This window comes from Tenrec ecaudatus, chromosome 6 (assembly GCF_050624435.1).
Source record: "Tenrec ecaudatus isolate mTenEca1 chromosome 6, mTenEca1.hap1, whole genome shotgun sequence".
NCBI classification, from domain to species: Eukaryota; Metazoa; Chordata; class Mammalia; order Afrosoricida; family Tenrecidae; genus Tenrec; species Tenrec ecaudatus.
In genome coordinates, this window is record NC_134535.1 from 114,953,429 (window position 1) to 114,966,692 (window position 13,264).

At 39.5% G+C, this 13,264-nt stretch overlaps 1 protein-coding gene and 1 pseudogene across 1 annotated transcript; both read left to right on the forward strand.

Annotated features, from left to right (window-relative positions):
- Window positions 1-4,368: 4,368 nt before the first annotated feature.
- Window positions 4,369-4,728, forward strand: LOC142451156 (small ribosomal subunit protein uS8-like). The gene has a single exon (XM_075553071.1). The coding sequence runs from the start codon at window positions 4,375-4,377 to the stop codon at window positions 4,726-4,728; it is 354 nt and encodes a 117-aa protein (XP_075409186.1). The 5' UTR covers window positions 4,369-4,374.
- Window positions 4,729-11,700: 6,972 nt separating this feature from the next.
- Window positions 11,701-12,977, forward strand: LOC142450271 (nucleophosmin pseudogene; annotated as a pseudogene).
- The last annotated feature ends 287 nt before the right edge of the window (window positions 12,978-13,264 follow it).

Sequence of the window (13,264 nt, forward strand, 5' to 3'; positions counted from 1 at the left end):
CAATGCAATTCTTATTTCTCAAATTTTCATAGTTTTCTTCTGGACTTTTACTTGCTATCTTTGAATGACTTGTATTTTTATGTCTATTTTACAAAGTTATTCTTACATTATTTTCCAAAGGTTTATTTTGTCTGCATTTTCTTTAATTTTTGTCTGTGATTCCTTTGGTCTTTTTATTAAACTGTTGAAATAACTAAAGAATAAATATTTAAATTTTTTAATCAGGTAGTTCCAATAGCATTTCTTCCTCTGGATGATTATCTGGCCCAATATTTTAGTCACCTGTTTAAGCTTTATTGTCTTTTTGTTTGTTTTTTCATTTGTTTTGCGAAATTTGAAATTTTCTATTATCTCCAAGACATTGTAGAGTTACTGTACTCATGTTTTGTTTTACTCATTTTTTCTTTTGCTTTATTGTATTTAACTAACAGGGTGGGTGGCTATCTGTTGCTAGTTGGCCACAGTGAGTGCTCACCATTGTCTTTGGGATTATGGGATGGTAGTCATTGGGAGAATAGGTATAGGTCTCTTATCACTGGATCATCAGAGCAACTGAGGGCAAGCTGATTGGGTGGTGGCCAGTCACTGTTATGCACTGGGACTCGAATCTGTGGTTGCACCCACTCAGTGAATGTGTTGGCAGGGTCAGTTTGCTGGCTCTTTAAGTACTGCAGTAAATATCTAGAGAAAATGCATGGAAGAGAAAAACAACACTAACAAGGGGCTGGGCAAGATAAAAGATATCTGAAGAAAGGAATAAGAATAAGAGAGATGAGTGGGGAAAGAGGAAAGCAAAACAAAATAAATAGGAGCACAGCAGTTTACAAGAAAAGTTAGCTGTCTATAAGGTTTTGGCAGGCAGGCATTGCTAACTCCAGGAAGCACAAACCAATTTATGCAGAGGGCCAGGGGAGGGCAGTATTGAACATGGAGTTAATGGAGATGTACTCTTTCCGTGGTATTACAAAAAGAGGAAAGAAAATATTACAAGGGGAAGGGAAGAATGAAGAAGACAGAGGAAAGAAAAGAAAAATCATGACACAAAGACTGACACAATTGTTAGCTTCCAAATTCATCTGTAGCCAGAACATAGATCTCTCTCAACAGGAATACACTGCACAGGGCAAAGGCAAATGCTGCTCAGTGCAGATATGGGATTATGGATGGGTCCCTACCCTGTAAGATCAAGAAAGAGAGAAAGAGAGAGAAGAAAGAAGGACTGGGAGAACAAAATAGGGGGATAAAAAGATAAAATAGAACAAAGAAGGATGAAGAGCTAATAAGAAAGGGGAGTGGCAGGGGGATAAAGGGAGAACATGAAAGAAGCAGTCTAATACTGGTGAAAGCTCTAGTCGCCAAACATAAAAGCAGACACTGTCACTTCATGGGAGCATGGGACAACCAGCAAGGGGGGTGGGGGGGCAACTAGTGCTTCTAATGGAGGACGTAGTCAAGAAGGAAGTGTCAGTTGACTGCCAGGTAGGCAGGAATACATAGGGCCACAGCTCGGAACACCGGAAGTTGTGCAAGGTAAGGCAGGGAATCAAAGCTCTTGACCCCTGATCTCCAGGGTTGATGCTGGTGTAGTCCAAGGCAGACAGAGTCATGTGTTTGCATCCTGCTCCTACTGGAATACGGGTGTTAGTAATTCAAAATGCCTGCGCTGTGCCAATTGTCAGTTTATAGTTTTCTGTTTTCGTTCCGTCTCTTTCTCCTATTGACATTTAATCTACTTCCTTATCCCTTCCTTTGATGCCTGGATTCCAAGATTGCCATCTGTGTGTGTATCACTTGGTTTATCGAGTCTTTGTTGTACAAGGTCTGGGTAAGAAGAGGGGGGTACCCCCTACCCCCCAAAAGGGATTTTTTTCAAAGCTATTTATTTCAACTTTTTAACAAAACAACCTTATCACCTTCAAAGTACTCTCCCATACACTTAATACATTTGTCAAATCTGTGATTCCATTCTCAGGAACAGTTTTCAAACTCCTCTGTATGGCTGACAGCTCCTCCCTCATTTTTTTTCCTTCACCTCTTCTATGTCATCAAATTGTTGTTCTTTCATGTCTCTCTTCATTCGTGGAAACAAAAAGAAGTCTCACAGAGTGATGTCAGGTGAGTCAGGTGTGTGGGACAAGAGAGACATGCTGTTTTCTGCCACAAACTGGTATGCTGAGATTTCTATGTGAGCAGGTGCATTACCATGGTGGCAAAACCAGTCCCATCTGCCACAAATCGGGCCTTTTTGTCAAACACTGTTACACTGTCTTTTAAGAGCCTCTAAATAGAAAGCTTGATTAACAGACTGACCTGTTGGAACAAACTCCAAATGCACTACAAGTTGGCATGTTCATCCTTTCATGAAGTTGATGGACAGCCAGAATGAGGTTTGTCATAAATCGACATTTCACCTTTTTTGAAATAAGAAAACCACTCATTCATTTGAGTTTTTCCCATAGCGCTGTCCTTGTGAGCTGTGTTCAACATCACAACAGTTTCTGTGGCATTTTTCTATAGCAGGAAACAAAACCTCACAGGCTCATGCTCTTCTTTTAAATTGGCCATCAGAAAAAAATGAGGTTCAAGAGAAACTGCTTTTATCGAAAAATTCACTGTGACCAGAGAGGATCTTCCCAGGCAGTGCCACTGGGTGCACTAACTCAGAGAGAGTCGCTAGATGCTTGCTAGTGGGGAAAAAATGGGTACTACAAAAGCTCCACTCTGCCCAGCACAATTCCGGTTTTGGTGGGGTGGGTTGTCCCCACATCTATATGGCTCTTCCTCCATCTTGGATCCCTCTTCTCTTAATTAACTTTTATGTTTGTTGCCTGCTCTGGGCACCTAAAAGGAGCTCTGGGTGCACAGTGGTTATGTGCTCAGTTGTTAACCAAAAAAAATAGCAGTAAATTGTGGCAGTCTGCTTCCATAAACATTGGAAACTGTCTGCTTCTGAATAGCTTAGGAAACCCTATGAAGTGACTATGCTCTGTCCAGTAGGGTCACTATGTGTCAGAATTTACTTGCCCAAAGCATGTCTGGTTGTTTTCTTATGGGTGTTTGAATAAACACGACCTTCCCTCACCTCCCCAAAAATTCAGTTGACAAGCGTGTGTAAGTGCAGGTGACAAATAATACCTAGCCATTGGAGAAAGTACTATCCAAAGATGACTACTACATGTGTATGTTCTTAATGCAAGTATAAGACCCTGTTTTATACATGGACATAACACAGACTTTATGCTTAAAGAAATATCTTCCTTTGACATATTTATATTTAGAGTAGTTTTAATTTAATAATGACAAAAGGATCGCTTTTTTCAAAGCAATTAACATACAGTGTGGAGGAAGGATTTTTCCAGCAACAAATCAATAAATCATGAAAAGATAATATTTCCATTAGAGTATAAAATAAACTGAGACTAGAGTTGTATGGGTTTTGAACTCATTTGGTTCAGTTTTATCACTTTGTAGAAGAAGAAACTAAGGTGCAAGAAGCATGATCAGGCTCAGGGTCACTCAGTTGTAAAGCAAGGTGTTAGCCCAGCATTCTTGAATCTATGACTCATGCTTTTAAGACAAGTAATTTATGGCCTGTAAATTAAAATGCTTGTTTTTATTTTCTTAAAACTTGAATTGTTTATTCAACAAAAATTAATAATAATATGAAAGGGCTTCAAAATATTCATGGAAAATTTCCATTCTTAATTCCAGTTTTCTGTGAAATTTTTAAAGCACTTTCATATTTGGTAAAATTATATGAGAATATATAAAATTTCATTTTAAGAAACTACATACCGTTATATTGAAACATCACCATACACATTCGTTTGCACTATCAAAGCAGAGTTGAATTGATATGACAAAGACCCTAGAAACTTCAAAGTCAAAAATATTCACTATCTGGCCCTTTACAGGAAAAAAAATTTATTTTCTTGTTTTAAGACACAAGTTTAAGAAATAAACTCTAAAACCAGTACTCCAAATTCACTAGGCAAAAGGTAAATTAATATGTACATAATTTCTAATTCATCAAAGCAGACTAATAGATATAAATATGAATATAAATTTATATAGACCTCCAAAAGGACATGGAAAATGGAATTTAAAATAATATGTTTTATTTTAAATGATAGAACATAGACGTTTTCTACTTTTTATAAGTCATGTATGTGATTGTGTGTGTATTAGTGTATGTTCAAAACTCTTTTTTATTAAATCATTTTATTGGGGGCACTAACATATTATAATAATCCATAAATCAATTATATCAAGCTAATTTACACAGATGTTGCCATCATCAAGTTCAAAACACTTTCTTTTTCCTGATCCCTTTAATATCAATCAGCTCGGTGCCGGTGAGAATCTGCTTCCATCATGGTGCGCATGAACGTCCTGGCCGACGCTCTCAAGAGCATCAATAATGCCGAGAAGAGAGGCAAGCGCCAGGTTCTCATTATTCCATGCTCCAAGGTCATTGTCCGGTTTCTAACTGTGATGATGAAGCACGGCCACATTGATGAATTTGAAATCACTGATGATCACAGGGCTGGGAAAATTGTAGTGAAGTTCAGGGGCAGATTAATCAAGTGCGGAGTGATCAGCCCTGGATTTGACGTGCAGCTCAAAGATCTAGAGAAGTGGCAGAACAACCTGCTCCCTTCCCGGCAGTTCGGTTTCTTCGTGCTGACGACCTCTGCCGGCATCATGGACCATGAGGAAGCCAGGTGAAAACACACGGGAGGGACAATCCTGGGCTTCTTTTTCTAGGGATGTAATGCATCGAAACAAATAAAACGCCGAATGGAAAATAATAATAATATCAATCAGCTCCTCTTTATTACCTCCCTCCACCCCCTACCACCCTCATGAACCCTTAATATATATATTCTTTTTTACACATATTTTACACTGTCCAATATATCCCTTCATCACAAATTCTGATATCCATCTCTCTCAAGGGGGATTATACCGCCATCATTGCTATCAGTCCCTCCCCACCCCTGCCCAATCTCCCTCTTCTCTTCCCATACTCTATGGGATTGTTTATCCCATTACTGTTTCTAAGGGGTTTGTCTATCCTGGGCTCTGTGTATTGAAAGCTCTTGTCTATACCAGTGTACATACACAAGTCTAACAGAATTTGTGAGGTAAAACTGAAGTCATAATAGTGGGGAAAGGAAGGATTAAAGATCTAGACTGAGGAATGTGTGTTTCATTGGTGCTGTTCTGCACCTTGGAGGTATCATCCCTTCTGTGTGACCCTCCTGTGAGGGAATGCCTCATTAACCACAGATGGCCTTTGGGTCTCCACTCTGACCTCTCTCCTTCACTACATGATTGTTTGTTTTCGATCTTCTGATACCTGGACCTGTCCTCATGATCACACAGGCTGGGGTGCTTCGTCTATGGGGGCTTAGTTGTTCCCTGCTAGATGGCCACTTGTCAAAACACTCTTTGCCTTAGTTTACAATTGCTGGGGTAACAAACTACTACAAATCGTGGCTTATCAATGCAAACACTGTCTCTCCGTTTGGGAGGCAAGAGGCACTCCTGCATGGGGTTGTCATTGCCTTGTTCCCTCTGAGGCTCTAGGGAAAGTACTTTCTTGGCTCTACCAGGTTTCTTGATTTGTCAAAGGTGAATGTCAATCTCTGTCCATCTTCACATGCCCATTTCCCTCGGAGTTTTGGATTAGGACTCACACCCTGCAGTGTGACTTCCTGCTGATTGAACTGACAGTATCTCCAAAGAGCTCGTTTGCAAGCTTTAAATTTCACATTCCGGGGTACCCAAATCACTGCCATCAAGTTGATCAGAGACTTATCAGTGACCTTGTAGGACAGAGTAGAGCTGCTCTTTAGGGTTTCTGAGACAGCGCATCTTTATGAGGGCAGGCAACTGTGGGTGGGATTCGCAGCCTAATGTATAACCCGCCCTGCCACCATGGCTCCTCATGAGTACCAGTGATTATGATTTCAACGGATTATTTAAGATGACATAATTCAAAATTGAACAATAACACTAATGAAAAATAACTGCTTAGCAAAGCCAACCCTATAGAATCAAAATGGCACCAGTTCTTCCAGGAAAACATCCCGAGCTTCAGGAAAGAGCAGGAATGAAAACAGGAGACCCAGCAGAAGTTCGGTCATGATGGCATGTGGAGGGGATTGTGGTATGTGAACTGATCTGCTCTGAAAACCTTCTGCCAATTCACAGAAAACAAAGTTTGAGAGAGAGAGAGAGAGGACGCTAGAAGCACAGGAGCTAAGGAATTCCAGAATTAGACATTATATGTATTCTGGATAAAAGTATATGAATATAACAAATAAACCTAGAGGAAAAGGGGATTGAACTAAATTAGAAATAAAGTCTAGTCAAGGAATGGGGTGTATACACACAACCTGATTTTTCTTCTTAAGAACAAAAATAAAAAGAAACAGTCTACCTGAACTCTTTATAGTTTAAAGTGTTGTAGAACAAGGATGTTACTTTAAGGTCTAAGGGATGCCTGATGCAGTCATTTTTTTTTTGGGGGGGGGGGGTTGTTAGTTTAGTTTTTTAATTAAAATGGTTTTTCTAATAGTTTTACTGATATAAAATTCACATACCACATACTCCATAATTAAGTTGCTTTTTAAAAGAATTGTATCTACATCATCACAATCGATTCTAGTGCACCCTCCCATATTCATTATCTGCTCCCCAGTTCCTCTCAACACTAACCCCCCCAGCCCCTAACCCCTAAACTATTACATCAATTATTATCTCTATGCATCCACTCTTTCTGTGATATGTTAGTCTGGGTACATTAGAGAAACAAATCCACAGAAACTCATTTGTATAAGGGAGAGTTTTATATAAAGGGTAGGTGCACATCAAGAAAACATCCCAACTCAGTGCTCCCCAAGCCCACAAGTCCAACATTAACCCATATGTGCAACACCAATTCACAAGGTCCTCCTCCATCTCACAAAACAGACACAACGATGCCAACTACAGGAGGAAAGCTGAGTCAATGAATATGTAAGCGCTGGCAGGGGTCTCCACAAGGCTGCTCCAGCACCCAGGGCTGCATCAGGGTAGGTTCATGCGGCTTCTCCTCAGGGATGTCTTGTAGGAAGTGAGCTTTGCCAGCTGAAGCAGGGAACTGGCTAAGGCAGCTGCACCCTGGTCCCACCATCACAAAGCAAGAGACCTGAGAACTAAAAAGGCAAGGCTCACCTAGCTATTTATCTCTCCGCCCTTCAATTAACCCCACGTGTGTTTATCATGCAGGTTGCCACAATAATCTTTAACTATCTCAAGTGCTTCAAAAACTGGGAAACATAACAGAGACAAAAAAACAAAACTGAAAAAAAGTAAGAAATAAACGACCACCGGCAATATTAAAATAAGCCAGAGAGAAAAATATCTGTCCTGGAATAAGCATGAAACTTTTAAACCTAGAGCAAATACAGGATGGGTCAAGAGGGAGATCGGCTGACCAGCTCTCCTGTTAGACTGTAGTTCCAGTCACCATAATCAGGTTTACAGTAATCTCTGCCTGATCGTAGTAAGACTGTGCACATATGCCAGGGACTTGGTCTTCATAGGTACCCTGTAGATAGATTCTGGGTTTCCACAGTCATCCACAGCTTTCTACATATTGGGTTTTTGCAATTTAAGCTCTGATCATATTTGGATTTTGTTATTTGTTATCTTTGGATCACACAGGCTGGTGTGCTTTTTCTGCTTAGATGGCTGCTTGTTTGAGTACAAGCCTTTAAGACTCTGACACTATTCCAACTGATAGCCAGGATCCATGGTATTTTCAGTCATATATTGGGCCACTCACCATGAAATCCACAGGTGGAAACTGTCCTCAGGAGAAAGATGAGGCTTTCAACTCCCATAAAGAGTTACAGTTGTAAGGCACTTGATGACAATGGGTTTGTTTTTTTTCGGATACATCTGAAAGTTGGAGAAAGAAGAATTGATGCATTTGAATTACAGTGACAGCAAAGACTATTAAAGGTACCGTGGACTGCTGGAAAAACAAAGAAATATGCCGTGGAAGACGTACAATCTGATGCTCCTTGGAGGCAGTGACAGCAAAATTTTAGATCATATACTTTGAACCTTGATCAGGGGAGATCCGTCCTTGAAAAAGGACGTGCTTGGTAAAGAGGAGAGTCAGCGAAAAATGGGGGATTGGGGGAAGCTTGACACAGTGACATTCTGGGCACGGAATAGTACTGGGCAGTGTTTACTGTTGTACATTGGTCGATGTGAGATGGAACCTACTTTCCGTTACCTGGGGTAAGGAGCTCTGTTGGTGCCATGGGCCAGCACTGGGTTGCTAACTGAATGGTGATTGGAAGACAGATGTGGCAGTCTGGTTCTATAAGATGTACCGCCCCAGAAACCCTGTGGAGCATTTGTAGCCTGTCCTTTGGGGTGTTATTAGTTAGACTGCACACCGATGGCTATGTGTTTAGGGATACCTAATAATAGGTTTAAAAAACTAATTGAGATAATTGAAATGATAACAATTAGCTTAATGTTATGCTGTTTGGACTAGGAAATGTATGCATCTATATTTTAAATAGGAAAGATGATCATTTTCACAGTTCACCAAAATAGGTGGCAATAGTGATTATGTGTCTATTCCATAATATCACTTTAATGTATCAATCCTTCTCTGACATATAAATAATATAATATAGCATTATTCTTCCTAAAAGAAACTGACTACATGAAAGTTCAACATATGGGGAAATAATAGCATGCCTACCAAAGTAAAGGAGAAGTTCTTGTGATATGACATTAAATTCCAGATCTAAAGTTGTTCTGGGAATAGTTATTTACACTGCTGGTAAATTTCATATTAGAGGTCCTAGTCTATTGAGTACTTTCCCTCGATTCCCACCATAAAGAGGAAAAAAACACACATAAAATAAACACTTCTCTAAATACAAAAATCCTATCCTGGACTTTTAATATCTCTGTGTTTAAAATCCCCCAAACTGCCTCATCCGGTCATAAAATATCTATATATATTCATAGTTATCTAATCATTTATACCATTGTTCTGCTGCCTTTACTTTATTGTAAATTTTATAAGAAAGGTTTTAAAACCAATTTGTTCAAGAAGAGCTGGTATTTTTCTAGAGGATTTGAGTAGAGAGAAATATGTGCAAGTGGTTCATAAAATATAAGAACGTAAATGATTTTGATTATTCAATTTTACATGTAGCTTATTTATATCTTAGCATTAAGATAATATACACAAAGATATGTATGATACATCAATAAACAATAAAATCCAACCTTTATTGTGTAAATTTAGCCTTATCAATTATTGTTTCCCCCCTACCCCTCACTTCCTCTCTCCTATATAGCTCCTTACAGGAAAATCTCAGTATTATCCTAGTTATCAGTCACAATAAACTTGATATCTATATAAGTCAATAAAAGGCTATATCTCTGTAAAATTTAAAAAATTCAAACAAACTCACTCCCATCAAGTTAATGCCAACTCACAGTGACCCTATGGGACAGGTTAGAACTGCTCTTGTGAGTTTCTGAGACTGGGATTCTTTATGGGAGTAGAAAGCCCCATCTTTCTCCTGCCTATGTTAGATATATAGAGGCATTTTAGTAACTTGGATATTTACACATTATGTATAAGAGAGCATCTATGTATAAAGGGTCTTCAAAATTTGATCGAAACAGTCCATTATCTTTTAACTCCATTTTCCTATGAACTGTTTGAAACCGTCTCATGTAGGTAGATAAGTATGGATCCCTGGTGGCGCGGTGAGTTAGGCAGTGGGCTGTTAACTGCAGGTCACTGGTTCCAACTTACAAGCAGTTGCATGCATAAGAGAAGGAGAAAATGTCTGTTCCTCTAAAGATTTACAGTCTTGGAAACCTGCTAAAGGGGTGCTCTGATTCGGAATCAACTTGCTGTTGGTGGGTTTGGTTTTGGTCTTGACCGCACAGTAGTTGAAGTGCTTCGAGGTAACTGGAGGTCAGAGGGTTGAACCCACCACTTACTACACAGGAGGAAAATGTGGCAGTTGGCCCCTATAAATATTTACAGCCATGAAAACCCGCTAGGGGCTAGGGAACCCTGCCCTATAGGGTTACTATGAGTCAGAATCTACTCGAAGGAAATGGGTAATACATAATTTTATTTTGTATTATAAAATATAACTTTAAAAGTCTCTGCACCTGTACAAGTATTTTTCCTCACAAATATTTGAAGTCTTCCAAGTCTGTGTCTTACTTTTTATACCATCAATTCTTGTATCATAGAGTAATTTGTACAAAAGTTGGAATTTTGACCATATTGAACTTGAAAAAAAATTTTAGCATTATATGCATTGAATAAAGATAATACATTTACCAGTACGCTTCCCAACTGTTACATGATTTCAGCAGCCTACTTTCATCTACTGTGGTGGTGAATGACAGCAGTGGCAACTGCCTTTTCCTTCCTGATATAAAGTCTTACTCACTGTGTACACGTTGGCTTGGATAATAAATGTATTTTTATTTCAGTCAGCAGACAGATAAGTCCTCCCCAGCCCCCACAAATCAGTGGTAGAGTGGGATAAAATGCAGGGCTGGGCCATGTTGCTTTGGCTTCGGCCATTAGCATTGAATTAATATTTATCTACTCTGAAGAAGGTCAAATGCTGAAAAAGTAAATAATGGAGACATGAGCAAAGTTTAAAATTTACTCCTTAAACCTTAAACAGATCTAACTGAATGAATTGCTTCTTTTCTGTTATTTTGCTAAGCACCTTATACAATGTGAAATTAGGCAAGGAGGTTTCTGGGAGACCGTTCTAAAACACAATGAACATAATTTAAGATTTTCAAATGACGTGTGTATCTAAAACCAAAAACATTCCCCATAATTAAAAATATTTAATATTCAAAGAATTCATCAAGGAGGGTTAAAATCAAGAGACTGGGTGGGGACGGAGGGGAGAAATAAAGGAAACTCAGGAAAACCATTTCCATTGTGGTAACCAATCAATCATGAACCTTTGTTTAGAATTCTCCTGCCTAGGCTAGGAACAACGTTTTTGTTTGCTAGCCTTTTTTTCTCTCTCTCTTAATTTCATGAAGAACTGCTTTCTCCCTGTTAGCAACCGTGCTCCTTACACACAAGAGCTATAGACTTCAGGAACGAGTTCTCTTCAAATACAGTTTCCAAAAGAGAAGACTTAGTGCTTTTCCTGGTCATTCTAGACTTATTTTTCTTCCTGGTTCAGTTTTGTGTCAAAGTATTAATGTCTATTTTCAAGGAAAAATAAAACTTCCTTAAGTTTAAAGGCTGAGTTGAGTATCTTGTCCCTAAATTGCTTCTTCGGGTGCTTTATGGAATTATACTTGATAGCTAGACACTTGTTAGCTAGATAGATAGATGGTAGATTGTTTTCTCTGAGCCTTCAGATTAATACTGTCTACTGACATTTCCCATGCTATGTGACTGACTTGTGATTGATTTGGTAGAGATTGTTGAGAGTGGGTGAGCCAAAGGGTTGTATTGGATCCAAGATTCACCTGGAGGCTCCCCCAGGAATTGTTGGTACCTGTGTTAACTGCGTGGTCAGCAGTTTGAAACCCCCAGCTGCTCTGAGATAGAAAAATGATTTTTCTGACTTCTGTAAAGAGATACAGCCTCGTCCCTGGTGTGATCCCGTCCTGCGCTGCCGTGTGTAGCGACGGCAGTGGTTTACCCCCGTTTTCCGCTTCTCTCAACGAAGTGCGTGTCACCACCCCATGGAAGATTCGATGGACATGGACATGAGCCCCCTGAGGCCCCAAAACTATCTTTTCGGTTGTGAACTAAAGGCCGACAAAGATTATCACTTTAAGGTTGATAATGATGAAAATGAGCACCAGTTATCTTTAAGAACGGTCAGCTTAGGTGCTGAGCAAAGGATGAGCTGCATATTGTTGAAGCAGAAGCAATGAATTATGAAGGCAGCCCAATTAAAGTAACATTGGCAACTTTGAAAATGTCCGTACAGCCAACGGTCTCCCTTGGGGGCTTTGAAATAACACCACCAGTGGTATTACGGTTGAAGTGTGGCTCAGGACCTGTGCATATTAGCGGACAGCATTTAGTAGCTGTGGAAGAAGATGCAGAGTCAGATGATGAAGAGGAGGAGGATGTGAAGCTTCTAAGTATATCAGGAAAGAGGTCTGCACCCACAAGCGGGAACAAGGTTCCACAGAAAAAGGTAAAACTTGCTGCTGATGAAGAAGAAGATGATGATGACGACGACGACGATGATGATGAAGATGATGATGACGATGATTTTGATGATGATGAAACTGAAGAAAAAGCTCCAGTGAAGAAATCTGTACGGGATACTCCAGCCAAAAATGCACAAAAATCAAACCAGAATGGAAAAGACTCAAAACCATCAACACCAAGATCCAAAGGTCAAGAATCCTTCAAAAAACAGGAAAAAACTCTGAAAATACCGAAAGGCCCTAGTTCTGTAGAAGACATTAAAGCAAAAATGCAAGCAAGTATAGAAAAGGGTGGTTCTCTTCCTAAAGTGGAAGCCAAATTCATCAATTATGTGAAGAATTGCTTCCGGATGACTGACCAGGAGGCTATTCAAGATCTCTGGCAGTGGAGGAAGTCTCTTTAAGAAAATAGTTTGAACAGTTTGTTAAAATTTTCCGTCTTATTTCATTTCTGTAACAGTTGATATCTGGCCGTCCTTTTTTATAATGCAGAGTGAGAACTTTCCCTACCGTGTCTGATACATGTCGTCCAGGTTCCTTTGCCAAGAATGTGTTGTCTAAAATGCCTGTTTAGTTTGTAAAGATGGAACTCCACCCTCTGCTTGGTTCTAAGTATGTATGGAATGTTATGATAGGACAGAGTAGTAGCAGTGGGCAGACAAATGGAAATGGTGGGGAGACAAAAATATACATGTGAAATAAAACTCAGTATTTAAAAAAAAAAAAAAGAGATACAGCCTCAAAAACCACAGGGATGGTTCTATCCTGCCGTATAAGGTTGCTATGAGTTGGAATTGACTCAAAGGCAGTGAGGTGAATTGAGTTCAGTTGAGCTGTGTAGTGTTGTGTTGAGTTGTCAACAAGAGAAGAGATTGTAGGTCCTCTGCGGACTGTGTTAATAGGAATGGTGGTTGCCTTGATAATCCTCTGTATTGCAACTGAATTACCAGAAGGTACTTAAGACGCAGTGCGCTCTCCTGACCTTGGTGACAGATCTAGAACC

Excerpts from the sequence above, each read along its gene's own strand:
- LOC142451156 (XM_075553071.1), top strand. The coding sequence starts at position 4,375 with ATGGTGCGCATGAACGTCCTGGCCGACGCTCTCAAGAGCATCAATAAT.